The 13,177-nt window shown below is 58.0% G+C and overlaps 2 protein-coding genes across 3 annotated transcripts; one reads left to right on the top strand and one right to left on the bottom strand.

Annotated features, from left to right (window-relative positions):
• Window positions 1–28: 28 nt before the first annotated feature.
• Window positions 29–10,091, top strand: NFKBIB (NFKB inhibitor beta). Of its 2 annotated transcripts, none has more exons than XM_002711457.6 (5): window positions 29–296; window positions 8,118–8,557; window positions 9,114–9,202; window positions 9,281–9,541; window positions 9,936–10,091. In XM_002711457.6, the coding sequence occupies exons 1-5, from the start codon at window positions 118–120 to the stop codon at window positions 10,035–10,037; spliced, it is 1,071 nt and encodes a 356-aa protein (XP_002711503.3). In that variant the 5' UTR covers window positions 29–117; the 3' UTR covers window positions 10,038–10,091. The 2 variants fall into 2 exon arrangements, with proteins under 2 accessions (XP_002711503.3, XP_008255381.3); XM_008257159.5 differs by having other exon boundaries at window positions 32–296; window positions 9,281–9,553.
• A 73-nt stretch (window positions 10,092–10,164) lies between these two features.
• CCER2 (coiled-coil glutamate rich protein 2) lies at window positions 10,165–12,239 on the bottom strand. The gene is made up of 5 exons (XM_008257160.5): window positions 12,058–12,239; window positions 11,816–11,856; window positions 11,543–11,630; window positions 10,933–11,372; window positions 10,165–10,468 (listed from the first exon to the last, which is right to left on the bottom strand). The coding sequence occupies exons 1-5, from the start codon at window positions 12,107–12,109 to the stop codon at window positions 10,379–10,381; spliced, it is 711 nt and encodes a 236-aa protein (XP_008255382.3). The 5' UTR covers window positions 12,110–12,239; the 3' UTR covers window positions 10,165–10,378.
• Between the last annotated feature and the right edge of the window lie 938 nt (window positions 12,240–13,177).

The following is a 13,177-nucleotide window of genomic DNA, read 5'->3' as shown; positions in this document are numbered from 1 at the left end:
ATTGGATTTACCAGGGGGCGTGTTGGGGAATTTCCCGCAGGGCGGAAGTGCCGGAGCTCCGGGCAGAGCCCAGCGGCAGGCGGGGAGCCGCGGGGGGCCCTGAGGTGGCTGGGGGCCATGGCTGGGGTTGCGTGCTTGGGAAAAGGTGCGGACGCGGATGAATGGTGCGACAGCGGCCTGGGCTCTCTGGGGCCGGACGCGGCAGCCCCAGGAGGCCCGGGGCTGGGCGCAGAGCTGGGCCCAGGGCTATCGTGGGCTCCGCTCGTCTTCGGCTACGTCACTGAGGATGGCGACACGTGAGTGAACCTTAGGCTGTTAAACGAAGCCCTCGGATCCGAGGCCTGATTCTCCATTCGTTTCTGAGTGTCTGGTTTCCCAACCTGTCACTCCTGAATCTGACTTCCGTTGCGGGACTTCCTGACTTCACACCCCCCCCCCATCCTAATTTGTAACAAAACCCAGTTTCCGATCAGCTTTGAGCCCGATTCGATCATTGCCGACCTACTTTCCCTGAACCTTGATTTTCATGCCCCCCCCCCCGAACCTACATCCTCCTAACCCACTGATCCCAAAACCCGATTTGACCTTCTGACCCCCAGTCCTTAGTAGAGTTGGGGCTCAGGCTGTGGCTCCCCACCCCCCCCATAGCATCTCTGATCTGAGCTGCTGACTTTGCTTCGGGGGACCCTCGGCCCCCGCCTCTAAGAGCCTGCTCCTGGGCTCTGATCTTCCCGGCTTCAATTCCGAGACAGCCCGTGAGCCACGGGAGAGCTGAGGTGGCCTTGCACCAGACCCGGGTCCTGTCTGAGCCATGGACAGTGAAGGAAACAGAAGCTTTGGTGTGGCGTGGGGGCCGGGGGTCGCGGTCACCAGGGGCGGAGCCTTCTCTGGGTGGAAGGGTAGGAGGGAAGAACCTCCCAGGGACAAGACTGTAAAGGACCAGCTGGGCACCTTCTCTGGGTTTTGTGGGTTTTTTTTTTGCCCGTTGATTGCTGGGTCCCCAGAGGCTCAAAATAGCGCCTGACCCACGTCTTCTCCAAGAACCAGCGAGGGTTTCGCTACTTTTCTCCCTCTTTTCACTTTCTATTTCATTAGCCCCTAACCTGACTTTTATCTTCTTTCTTCTGAATCTTGGGTTTAATTTATTCTTTTTGTAATTTCTTTTGTTCTTTTTTAAATTTCTTTTTTTAAATATTTATTGATTTATTTCGAAAGGCAGAGTTAGAGAGAGAGGGAGGGGAGAGATCTTTCATCCACTGGTTCTCTTCCCCCAGACAGATTCAACGGCCATGGCTGGGCCAGGCCGAAACCTGGAGCCAGGAGCCTCTTTTGGGTCTCCTTAGCGGGCGGCAGGGCCCACACGCTTGGGCCACCTTCTGCCGCTTTTCCCAAGCCATGAGCAAGGAGCTGGGTTGGAAGTGGAGCAGCCGGACACGGAACCAGAGCCCGTATGGGATGGGTGTCCCAGTGGTGGCCTCGCCGCTGCCATAATGCTGGCCCTGTCTTTTTGTGATTTCTTAGGATGAAAGTTCATGTCATTGATTTGAGAGCTTGCTTCTGTTTTAATGTAGGTTATTGAGTGCTATGAATTTTCCCCTGAAAGCTGCTTTAGCCTTGTCTCACAATTCTGATATGTTGTATCTTGATTTTCACTTAATTCAGTATTCCTTATAATTTTCTCTTTTGAATTCTTCTTTGACCAGTAGATTTAAAAGTCTGCTATTTGGTTTCCAGATAGTTTGAAATATTTCCAGGTATTTTTCTGCTGCCAATTTTCAATTCCATTGTGGGCAGAAAACATACTTTGTACGTTTTAAATTCTTTTAAGTTTTTTGAGACTTGTTTTACGGCTCAGAATAGTGTACACACACTTAAAATACTCTGTACCCTGCGGTTAATGTAGCATCCTCTGCATATCAGTTGGAGGCTGTGTTGGCCCACAGAGCTCCAGGCTGCTTTGTCCTTGGTGATGGTTTTTCACTTGCCTGTCAGTGGTTGAAAGGGAAAGCCTGAGAGCCCCAGCTGTAACTCTGGGTTTGTCTGTTTCTCTCTCTAATTCTGCCAGGTTTTGCTTAATCTAGTTTGAGGCTCTGTTATCAGGGCACAGAAATACTGTTACTCGATTCATTGATCTCCTTAGCGTTTTGATATTACCTTCACTATCTGTGGCAATATTCCTTGCTCTGAAATCTACTCTGCCTGATTTTAAAATACTCCTTTATTTGAAAGAGTAACAAAGAGAGAGAGAGAGAGAGAGAGAGAGAGATCTTCCAACCACTGGTTCATTCCCCACATGGCCACAACGGCTGGGGCAGGGTCAGGCCGAAGCCAGGAGCCTTCAACTCCCTCTGGGTCTCCCGCGTGGGTGGCAGAGGCCCAAGCACTTGGGCCGTCCTCTGCAGCCTTCCCAGGTGCATTAGCAGGAAACCGGATCAATAGCGGAACGACCAGGACTAGAACTGGGGCTCTGGTGTGGGGTGCTGGCGTCACAGCGGCCGCTTAACCCCCTGCGCCACAGCACTGGCCCCTGTTTTGTTATTTTAGTGGTCACTTTAAGACAGCAGTTGGCAATGGAGCCTGCCACCTGGTTTTGAGTTAAGAATGGTCTTTATATTTTTTTAATTTTTTAAAAATAATCAGCAGAATAAGACTGCTTGGTAAGTGGAAATTTTATGAAATTCATATTTTGGGCCCCCATAATAAATTGGAGTGCTCTTTTATTTGCATATCATCCATGGCTATCTTTGCAGTAGCAGAGCTGAGTGGGTAGAAGGGAGACCATGTGACCCACAAAGCCTAAAGCAGTGCTCTGTCCCAGTACAGAAAACATTTGCTGACTCCTGCCTTAGGGCTCATACTGACAACTTTGTGATATCATGCACTTTACACAGAGTAAAAGAACCTTAGAATGATACATCTGGGGGCTGGTGCTGTGGCACAGTGGGTTAAGCTGCCACCTGCAGCACCAGCATCCCATGTGGGCACTGATTCAAGTCCCGGCTGCTCCACTTCCCATCCAGCTCTCTGCTGTGGCCTGGGAAGGCGGTGGAAGATGGCCCAAGTGCTTAGGCCCCTGTACCCACATGGGAGACCTGGAAGAAGTTCCAGGTTCCTGGCTTCAGCCTGGCCCAGCCCCAGCCATGTGCAACTATTTAGAGAGTGAATCTACCCATGGAAGATCTCTCTCTGTCTCTCTCTGCCTCCTTTGTAACTCTGCCTTTAAAACAAATAAAATATCTTTTTTTAAAAAAAGAGTGATATAACAAATAATAGATTTCATTTGTCCCCTCCTGGCCTTAATATTATTGCTGTCATACAGTTTATGTACAAGTTATGAAGTCCAGGTGAGCTTTGTTATTGTTTTTGCCTAAACAAATACTTTGAAACATTTTATTTATTTTAAAGATATATATAGATATAGATAGATAAATAGAGAGAGAGAGAGAGAGACAGACAGAGACGGAGACAGAGAGAGAGACAGAGATTCGCGTCCCCGCACTCCCCAGAGGCCCAGCTGAAGCCGGAGCTGGGTCTCCCACGTGTGTGCCAGACCCCACGTGCTTGCGCCGCCCCTGCGGGCCCCGGCGCGTTAGCAGGAAGCTGGAATCAGGAGCCAGAGCTCCAGACGCAGGCGCCTCCGCTGGCGTCTCAGCCGCTGGGTCGGCATCCTTCCCTCTGTAACCTTTCCCGTGGTGTGGCTCTGCCGGCGATGAATTCCCTCAGCTTTGGCATATCTGAAAGCCTGTTCGGTTTTCACTAAACAAGGTATATTTTGTTGTTGTTGTTTGTAATCCAGGCCGGCATAGTGACCCCTGCAGTGCCAGATTCCTGTAGAGGTGCTGGTTCGAGTCCGGGCTGCACCACTTCCCACCCGGCTTCCTCCTAATGCACCTGGGAAAGATGGCCTGAGTACTTGGGCCCTGCCACCCACGTGGGAGACCTGGATAGAGTTCTGGGCTCCTGGCCTCGGCTTGGCCCAGCCCCAGATGTCGCGGCCATTTGGGGAGTGAACAACAGATGGGAGATCTCTCTCTCTGTCTCTGTCTCTCTCTGTCTCTGCTTCTCTCTGTAACTCTGCCCTTCAGATAAAAGAATCTTCAAAAAATTTTGTTTTAATATATTTTCATTTCATACAAAGGGCAGAGAGCGATCTTCCAGTGACTGGTTCACTCCCCAAATGTCCCCGGTAACCAGGGCTGGGCCAGGCTGAAGTCTGGAGCTCAGAACTCAGTCTCGGCCTCACACACAGGTGCCTGGGACCCAAGTATGTGGGCCATTGTCTCTGGCCTCTCGGGGTGCACTTAGCAGGAAGCTGGAGTGCAGGTGGGGGGGCTGGGACTCAAGCCAGGCTCTCAGATGTGGGAGTGGGGGGTCCCACGTGGGGACTTCATGGCCTTGCCAAATGCCTGTCCCTCAGTTTTCAGTGTTGGGAAGATATTTCTGCTGGGGGGAGGGCTCTAGGCCACAGTGGGCCCGTCCCCAGCCGGGGTGAACAGGGCCACCTAGGCCGCAGTGGGCCCGTCCCCAGCCGGGGTGAACAGGGCCACCTAGGCCGCCGTGGGCTCGTCCCCAGCCGGGGTGAACAGGGCCACCTAGGCCGCCGTGGGCCCGTCCCCAGCCGGGGTGAACAGGGCCATCTAGGCCACAGTGGGCCCGTCCCCAGCCGGGGTGAACAGGGCCATCTAGGCCACAGTGGGCCCGTCCCCAGCCGGGGTGAACAGGGCCATCTAGGCCGCAGTGGGCCCGTCCCCAGCCGGGGTGAACAGGGCCATCTAGGCCGCAGTGGGCCCATCCCCAGCCGGGGTGAACAAGGCCGTGCGCTGCTGCCGTTCAGTCCTCTTGCTGAACAAGCGCTGTGTGTGTGATGTATTTACTGTCGGGTTTTCCCCGTCTTTGTGTGTTTTGATTTTGCTATTTGAAATGTTCCTAAGGATAAGTGGAAGCACTTGCTAATGTTCCCTTGTGGAGAAATTATGTACGCGAGATAAATTTTGTTCAGGGCTGAATTAGAAGAACTGATGGCCACAAGATCAATGTGAGTGACTGAATCAATAATATATTAAATAATGTGGTTTTTATTTTTTATTATTATTTTTAAAATTTATTTATTTATTTGAAAGGCAGATTTACACAGAGAGGCAGAGGCAGAGAGAGATGTCTTCCATCCATTGGTTCACTCCCCAGTTGGCCGCAACAGCCAGAGCTGCACCCATCCGAAGCCAGGAGCCAGGAGCTTCTTCCAGCTCTCCCACATGGGTGCAGGGGCCCAAGGACTTGGGCCATCTTCTGCTGCTTTCCCAGCCCATAGCAGAGAGCTGGATCGGAAGTGCAGCAGCCAGGACTTGAACTGACACCCATATGGGATGCCGGCACAGCAGGCAGCGGCTTTACCTGCTACACCACAGCGCCCGCCCCAAATAATGTGTTTTTTAAGCAGAAATACATTTGAACCAAGGCATGTCAGGTGATTGGGGGTGGCAGGAACTTATTATCCCTGTATTTCCCTAGGAGCTGTGGCTCAGTGTTCAGTGTGGTTCAGAGAACATAACTGCTATAGATAATGGCACTTGACTCTATATATTCTCAACAATACTCAATTAATGTTTCCTGCAGTTGGCATTTAGTATTTCTATTGTATTCTATTTTGTAACAAAAAATGTCATGGCAGAACCCACTGTGGCGTAGTGGGTTAAGCCACTGCCTGCAGCGCCTACATCCCATATGAGCACCAGTTTGATTCCCGGCTGCTCCACTTCTGATCCAGATTCCTGTTAATGTGCCTGGGAAAGCAGCAGAGGATGGCTCAAGTGCTCGGGCTCCTGTACCCACATGGGAAACCCAGAAGAAGCTCCTGGCTTTGACCTGGCCCAGCCCCAGCTGTTGTAGCCATTTGCGGAGTGAACCAGCAGATGGAAGACCTTGCTCATAAATCTTTTTTTAAAAATGCCATGTCATTAGCAAATTCAAAACAGTAAACAGTAAACACACAGCAAAAAGATATGGTTCCATTGTTTTTGTTTGCAATATTTCCTATGTGAAATCTGCTGTCATCATTATTTTTGTTCCTCTGTATTTGTAGTGTCTTTTTGTCTGACTGTTCTTTTCTAAAAAAAAAAAAAATGTTTTATTTACTTATTTGAAAGGTGCAGTTATAGAGATGGGGAGAGCAACAGTGAGAGAGAGCGCGGGAGAGAGAGAGATCTGCTGGTTCACTCCCCACATGACCACCACAGGCGGAAGCCAGGAGCCTGGCACTCCATCTGGTCTCCCGCATGGGTGCTGGGGCCCAAGCACTAGGGCCGCCTTCTGCTGCTTTCCCAGGCCACAGCAGAGAGCTGGGCGGGAAGAGAAGCGGCTGGGACTCTGACTGGTGCCCCTACGGATGCCGGCGCTGCGTGTGGCAGCTGAGTCCCCCGTGCCACACCGCCGGCCCTGGTTTTGTCTCTTGTTCTTGAGCTTCTCAAACCTGTGAGTTAACGGTTTTTGTCAAATTTAGAAAATGGTTGCTTTGCAGAAGGTTTTATCTGCACCCTCCTTCCTTTTGGGCTCTCAGTTGCACGTGTTCCGGCGTCCTGGCCTGCAGCTCACCGATGCCCTCTTTGTGTTAGGGGGTTTCTTTCACTCCCCGTGTTTCATTCTGAATCGTTTCTGTCATGGGGTCTTCAAGTTCATTAACCTTTCCTTCTGCAGTGTGTAAGCTGTCGATCTCATCCAGGGTATGTTTTGTTTTAGGTGGCACGATTTTTATCCCTAGTTCAGTTTGAATTCTTTTTTTTTTTTTTTTTTTTAAGATTTATTTTAGGCCGGCGCCGCAGCTCACTAGGCTAATCCTCTGCCTGTGGCACCGGCACACCAGGTTCTAGTCCCGGTCGGGGCGCCGGATTCTGTCCCGGTTGCTCCTCTTCCAGTCCAGCTCTCTGCTGAGGCCCGGGGAGTACAGTGGAGGATGGCCCAAGTGCTTGGGCCCTGCACCCACATGGGAGACCAGGAGAAGCACCTGGCTCCTGGCTTCGGATCGGCGTGGTGCGCCGGCCGCAGGGTGCCGGCCGTAGCGGCCATTGGAGGGTGAACCAACGGTAAAGGAAGACCTTTCTCTCTGTCTCTCTCTCTCACTGTCCACTCTGCTTGTCAAAAAAAAAAAAAAAAAAAAGATTTATTTTATTTATTTGAAAGACAGAGTTACAAAGAGAGGTAGAGACAGACAGAGAGGTCTTCCATCCCCTGGTTCACTTCCCAGATGGCCACAACGGCCGGAGCCGCGCCGATCCAAAGCCAGGAGCCAGGAGCTTCTTCTGGGTCTCCCACATGGGTGCAGGGGCCCACAGACTTGGGCCATCTTCCACTTCTTTCCCAGGTCACAACAGAGAGCTGGATCAGAAGAGGAGCAGCCGGGACTAGAACCGGCGTCCATATGCGATAGTGGCGCTTCAGGCCAAGGCTTTAACCTGCTGCACCACAGCGCCAGCCCCTGAGTTTGTTTCTATCATCATCTGTGTTTCTAGTTAACTTTTTTTTTTTTTAAGGTTTATCTATTTGAAAGGCAGAGTGACAGGGAGAGACAGAGAGATCTTCCATCTGCTAATTCACTCCCCAAATGCCCGAGACAGCCAGCGCTGGGGCAGGCCAAGGCCGGTAGTCAGGGACTCTTACCAGGATTATCACCTGCGGCCTTGCCTGCGCAGTAGCAGGGAGCTGGATGGAAAGTAGGAAGTAGGGGCCGGCGCTGTGGTCTGGCAGGCGGAGCCACGTGGAGTTCCAGGCTCCTGCCCTTGGCCTGGCCCAGCCCTGGCCTCCGGCCGTCTGGGGAGTGGCCGTCTGGGGAGTGAACCAGCAGATGGAACATCTCTCCGTCTCTTCCTCTCTGTAACTCTGTCTTTCAAATAAATAAATAAATCTAAAAAAAAAAAAAAAGTACGAAGTATCTGGGATTCAAACTGTCACTGTCACACGGAACGCAGGCGTCCCAAGCCCTGGCCTAACCCCCTGCACCGTGCTGTCCTCTCAACCCCAAACTGAGTCAGCCCTGGCCACAGTGCTGCGCACACAGCAGGTGCTCCTCTGTCGGATGAGCGCGAGGGTGCTTGGTGTCTGCCCTCTGACGCCCTCTTTGTCCCCAGGGCGCTGCACTTGGCCGTGATTCATCAGCACGAGCCCTTCTTGGATTTCCTCCTGGGCTTTTCAGCGGGCACTGAGTACCTAGATCTGCAGAATGACCTCGGCCAGACGGCCTTGCACCTGGCAGCCATCCTGGGGGAGGCGTCTGCGGTGGAGAAGCTGTACGCGGCGGGCGCCGGGGTGTGCGTGGCGGAGCGCGGGGGCCACACAGCGCTGCACCTGGCCTGCCGCGTGGGGGCGCACGCCTGCGCGTGTGCGCTGCTCCAGCCTCGCCCCCAGCGCCCCGGGGACGCCGCCAGCCTCTACCTCGCCCAGAGCCCAGAGCCCACCTCCCCCGTCAACCACACCTCCGTTGCCTCGACCCCTGAACCCGACTTGGAGAAGGAAGAGGAGGGCCGCGAGGAGGACTGGAAGCTGCAGCTGGAAGCCGAAAACTATGATGGTGAGGTCCCCGCGCTGGACAGGGCTCCGGGCTCGGCTTCAGGCCCCGGGGTTAGCGACCAAGGGTCTTTCCTCAGGCCCCAGATGGTTGAAATTGTACCTGTGTGAGCCAGGACCCCCACCCGGAGGCCTCAGACCACATGGGACTCGGAACTGTTACCTCCGAGCCAGAGCTGCCAGGCCCCCTTGACACCCTGGCTGCCCGTGGCCCCTGGCAGAGCCCCAGCTGCCCCAGGGTTCCGGAGCCGCCCTCCCACCCTGGCCTGCCCGTAGGCTCCTTGGAACCCAGGTCCTCTGTGGAGTAAGAGTCAGGCCTCCTGGCCCCAGCATCCAGGCCTTGTTCAGAGACACCCCCCCCCCCCCCCCGCCACCGGCACGGGCACCGGCAGCAAGCTCAGACCGTCAGACCGCCTGCCCTGGAGGCATTTGGGATCTGGGTGCTTCCCGGACTTAGCCCAGGAACTCGGGAGCCAGACCCCCAGCCTGATGACCGTCAGGCCACACGGCCGTCTCCCAGCATGCTGCCCATGGGCTGACGGCAGTCACTCTGTCCCCAGGCCACACCCCACTCCACGTGGCCGTCATCCACAGAGACGCAGAAATGGTGCGGCTGCTCCGCGACGCTGGGGCCGACCTCAACAAACCGGTGAGGTGCCCTGAGGGGCGGAGGCGGAGGCGGGGCCGGGGGGAGCGGCCCTCTGACCTCTCCCTGCTGCCCCCGCAGGAGCCCACGTGTGGCCGGAGCCCCCTGCACTTGGCCGTGGAGGCCCAGGCAGCGGACGTGCTGGAGCTTCTGCTAAGGGCAGGCGCCGACCCCACCGCTCGCATGTACGGTGGCCGCACCCCGCTGGGCAGCGCCCTGCTGCGGCCCAACCCCGCCCTGGCCCGCCTCCTCCGTGCACACGGAGCCCCCGAGCCTGCGGACGAGGACGACAAGCCTGGTCCCTGCAGCAGCAGCAGCGACAGCGACAGCGCGGACGAGGGCGTGAGTGGGGGGGTGAGACGACCTCGGGCTGACCCCAGGACAGGGACAGGACGGGCTGGGGTGGGCTGGGGTGGCGGGCAGAGATGGAGAAAAGCCCTCGGAGCCCAGGCCACAGAGCCTGGGCAGCGGATGGCAGTGGGTGCTGGGATCCAAGGACTGCAGTCGAAAGCCGGGGGCAGGGTGGGGCAGGGAGAGCGTGAGTCGCAATAGGGAGCAGCAGGAAGGCCACAGGTGGGAGAGCCGGGGCGTGGGAGCAGTGGCCTTGAAAATGGTATTCGAAGAACCAGGAACCGTGCCCAGCCCCCAGGGCAGCAGCTCTTAGTGTGGGGGCCGACTTGGGCAGCGGGCGAGGGGTAGCCACCTGAGCCCCCTGCCGGGCTTCCTTTGTCCCCAGACGGAATACGACGACATCGTGGTCCATAGCGGCCGAAGCCAGACCCGGCCACCTCCCACCCCAGCCTCCAAGCCCCCTCCCGACGACCCCGGCTCCACCTAATTTTAAACTATTAATATATTTTCCAATTTAATAAACCTTTAGTTCTGACAACCAGAGAGCAGCCAGGTGGTTGCCTTCCCAGCCTGCGGGCACCGCCCCCCCCACCAGGGGGTTGCACGCACGAGCCTTGCTTTTCTCTGCTTTATTCACTCGGAAGGGTTGGAGGGGGAGACAGGTAGCGGGCTGCTTCCTGAGTCGGGTCTGCGCCCGGCCCCCTGACCCAGCTCAGGCTTGCCAGGGTGGGCGTGCGGCAAGGTGCCGGGGAGGCAGCACGTGGGGGGAAACAGCCCTAAGCCGTGGGGGGTAACAGTCCTAAGCCGTGGGGGGTGGGGAGGAGGGGCTCAGCCCGCCCTCTTGAGCTCCTCCCCCAGCGCCTCCGACACCTTCCGCAGCTCCTCTCTCACGTGCGCCAGCCGCTCGGCGTCGTGCTCCTGGTGGGATCGGAAATGCGGGCGAGGGTCACCCCAGAAATCGTCGTAGTCTGCCCTGGGGACCTTGCTGAGTGCCCCGGAAGTTAGGTTGGCCCGTGTGACCAGCACCAAGTCTGTGCCGACTGCCAGAACCAGAGCCAGGAGCAGGTGCCCAACTTGGGTGGCCCACGGGTGACCGCCACCAGTCGCGGTGACATCTTGCTCCCCAGCGATGTCCTGTGACAGCCCCGGGGACGGGCGCGGCGGCCGCTCTTCCTGGCGGCCAGCTTGCCCGTAGTGAGCCAGCAGCGGGGCGTCCTGCCGCATGCAGAGGCCTTGTGGGCACGTCGCCGCCTCCTCCCTACCCCAGTCTTGCTGTGTGCGGGGTTCCGCTATGTGCGGCTCACTCCCGGGGGTGGGGGGGCCCGGCCCCGCCCCCGCCGCGTGGGCGAGCCCCGGCCCTCACCTCCCCCTCCAACCCTCACCTCCCTCTCCGCGGCCTCTTCCTCCTGCGGGTGCTGCGGGTGCTGGCCGTGCGGGGAGTCCTGGAGCCTCTCTCCTCCTCTCTCCATCCCCTGCCACGGGCGGTGGCCTCTGCCCAGCACCTGCGCGCCCATCTCCTCGTCCCCCCGCTTCTGGGGGCCCCCTGCACCCTCGAGACGAGGCTGCCACAGGTCCTCCAAGGTCTCCTCCAGCCCCCTCTTCTGTTCCTCCTCCTCCTCGCGGAGGAGCCGGCGGCGGAGCTGCTCCCGGGCCTCCGACCCGTGGGTCTCCTCCGCGGCCGCCGCCTCGCCCCTCGCCTCGTGGCTGGGCCCTGGCTTCCCCTCGTCTGGCTTCATCAGGTCCCCAGCCAGCAAGCCTCTCTCGGAGGACTCGCAGCTGTAGGGTTCTGACTCGCACATCTCGGACAGGAAGAGGACGTTCTCTGCACAGCGGACAGGCAAAACCCAGGCCTTGAGACCCTGGGGCCCTGCCTGAGGCCGGGACCGCCCCCTCCTGTCCACCCTGAGCTGAGAAGCGGGGCAGGGCCTGGCGAGCCCGGGCAAGGGGGCTCGGCTACAGGCAGCCCTGGGCGCTGGGGCCGGGGCTCCTCACCTTTGTGGAGCAGGGACATGCAGGGGCCTCTCTGGGCCTGGCCCAGCGTCAGCATCTCTGAAACCATCTCGGCCAGGCAGCGGGTCAGCTGGGGGCGGGGTGAGGGGTCAGAGGGGAGTGGAGGACAGGGGGATGGGGAATGAGAGCCGTTGGTGGGCTGGAGGGGCGGGGAGGGCTCCTGGAGGAAGTCGGGAGGGCAGGCAGGACCCCAGCGGGCCGGGCCGGGCCGAGGCGCGGGGGGTGGGGGTGGGGAGCGGGGGTCCACCAGCTCACCTCCTGCTTGGAAGGTCTTTGTACCAGGGGAGCGGCGGTGGCTGTGGAGGAAGGAGACCGGTGCTGGGCAGGGCGACCCCGGGTGGCGCTGTCCCCGGTACTGATCACAGCTCCGCGGGCGCCCCCGGCCCCCAACAAGTGCTCCCCGTCCCATCTGCGGGGTGCACGGACCCGCCCCCGTCACCCGGGTCCCTGCTCGTGGGAAGGGCGCCAGGGCGTCCGGGGTGGTTTGTGGCACTCACCGACCGCCAGCAGCAGCGCCAGCAGCGCGGACGCGAGCCCACGGCGCGGCATGGCGGGGCGGCGGGGCCGGAGCTGAGGTGTGTGGGGCGAGGAACCAGGGCCCTTATAACCCCTCGTGGCGGCCCCAAGGGGGAGGAAGTGACGTCAGCGCCGCCCTCCTGGCTCGCGGCAGGGCGACAGCTGCCGGACGGCCCGCCCGCCCCAGACCCTCAATTATTCATGGGGGGCCCGCGTGGCTTGCGGCGCCGAGGGAGGGGGCTCTTCTTGCACACAAGCAGCTTGTTAAGAGCTTCTGGGCCACAGACCCGAGTTCGAATCCACAACCACTCACGGTCCAACCTCAGCAAGGCCTCCCCTCGCTGGGCCTCAGTTTCCCCGTCTGGGAAGTGGGTCTCCTAGGGCTAGAGGTGGGGACAGCCACCTACCTCTGTACGCTGGGCTTCCTCCTTTGATACACAGCTGGTGACGACTGCACAGGGCCTGGCACTGGGGACCGCACCGCCCATCGTTTTTCCTGAGCACCTACTATGTGCCAGGCCCTTTCCCTGCCTGCGGCTGCATCAGTGAACAAGTTGGAGGCAGCTTCCAAAAGCTCACGAAGAACAGAGCTCCAACCGCAGGATGTTTTGAAATGACATATACTGGGGTGTCCATAATTACACCTGTATTTTAATTCTATCTTTCCACCACCAAGTCCCCTCACAGACACTGTATTGGAGGGGTGACCTCCTCTGCGTGGCCAGGGATAGGCCTGAGTAATAAAAAGAGGCAGGCAAAGCCCAGTGGGGAGGGGGCTTGGGGAGGGACCACAGCAAGGCCGGCTGGGTGGGCCGTGACAAGGGCTGCGCAGGACTGGGCAGGGCAAGGCTCAGGGAGCTAGTGCCCAGGCTTCTGTGACTTCCCAAGTGGGACAACAGGTGGACAGAGCCAGCACAGGGGCCAGGTGCAGTGGGCAGCTTCTGGAACATTCTGAAGGTCTAGCTGAACTGGATGTTGGGCCTGGGCACCTGGGCAAGGGCCTGACAGAACCACACCCAGGGGAGGAGCGATCATTGGGTCGTCTGGGCTCCATGGAGTTTGTGGCGCGGTTGGAGCCCACCTGGTGCTGGGGAAGGGGCG

This window comes from Oryctolagus cuniculus, chromosome 18 (genome assembly GCF_051225735.1).
Source record: "Oryctolagus cuniculus isolate XC-2025 breed Fujian yellow rabbit chromosome 18, ASM5122573v1, whole genome shotgun sequence".
Classification (NCBI taxonomy): Eukaryota; Metazoa; Chordata; class Mammalia; order Lagomorpha; family Leporidae; genus Oryctolagus; species Oryctolagus cuniculus.
The sequence above is the reverse complement of the archived record's forward strand: the minus strand, read 5'-3'. Positions and strand labels throughout refer to the sequence as shown.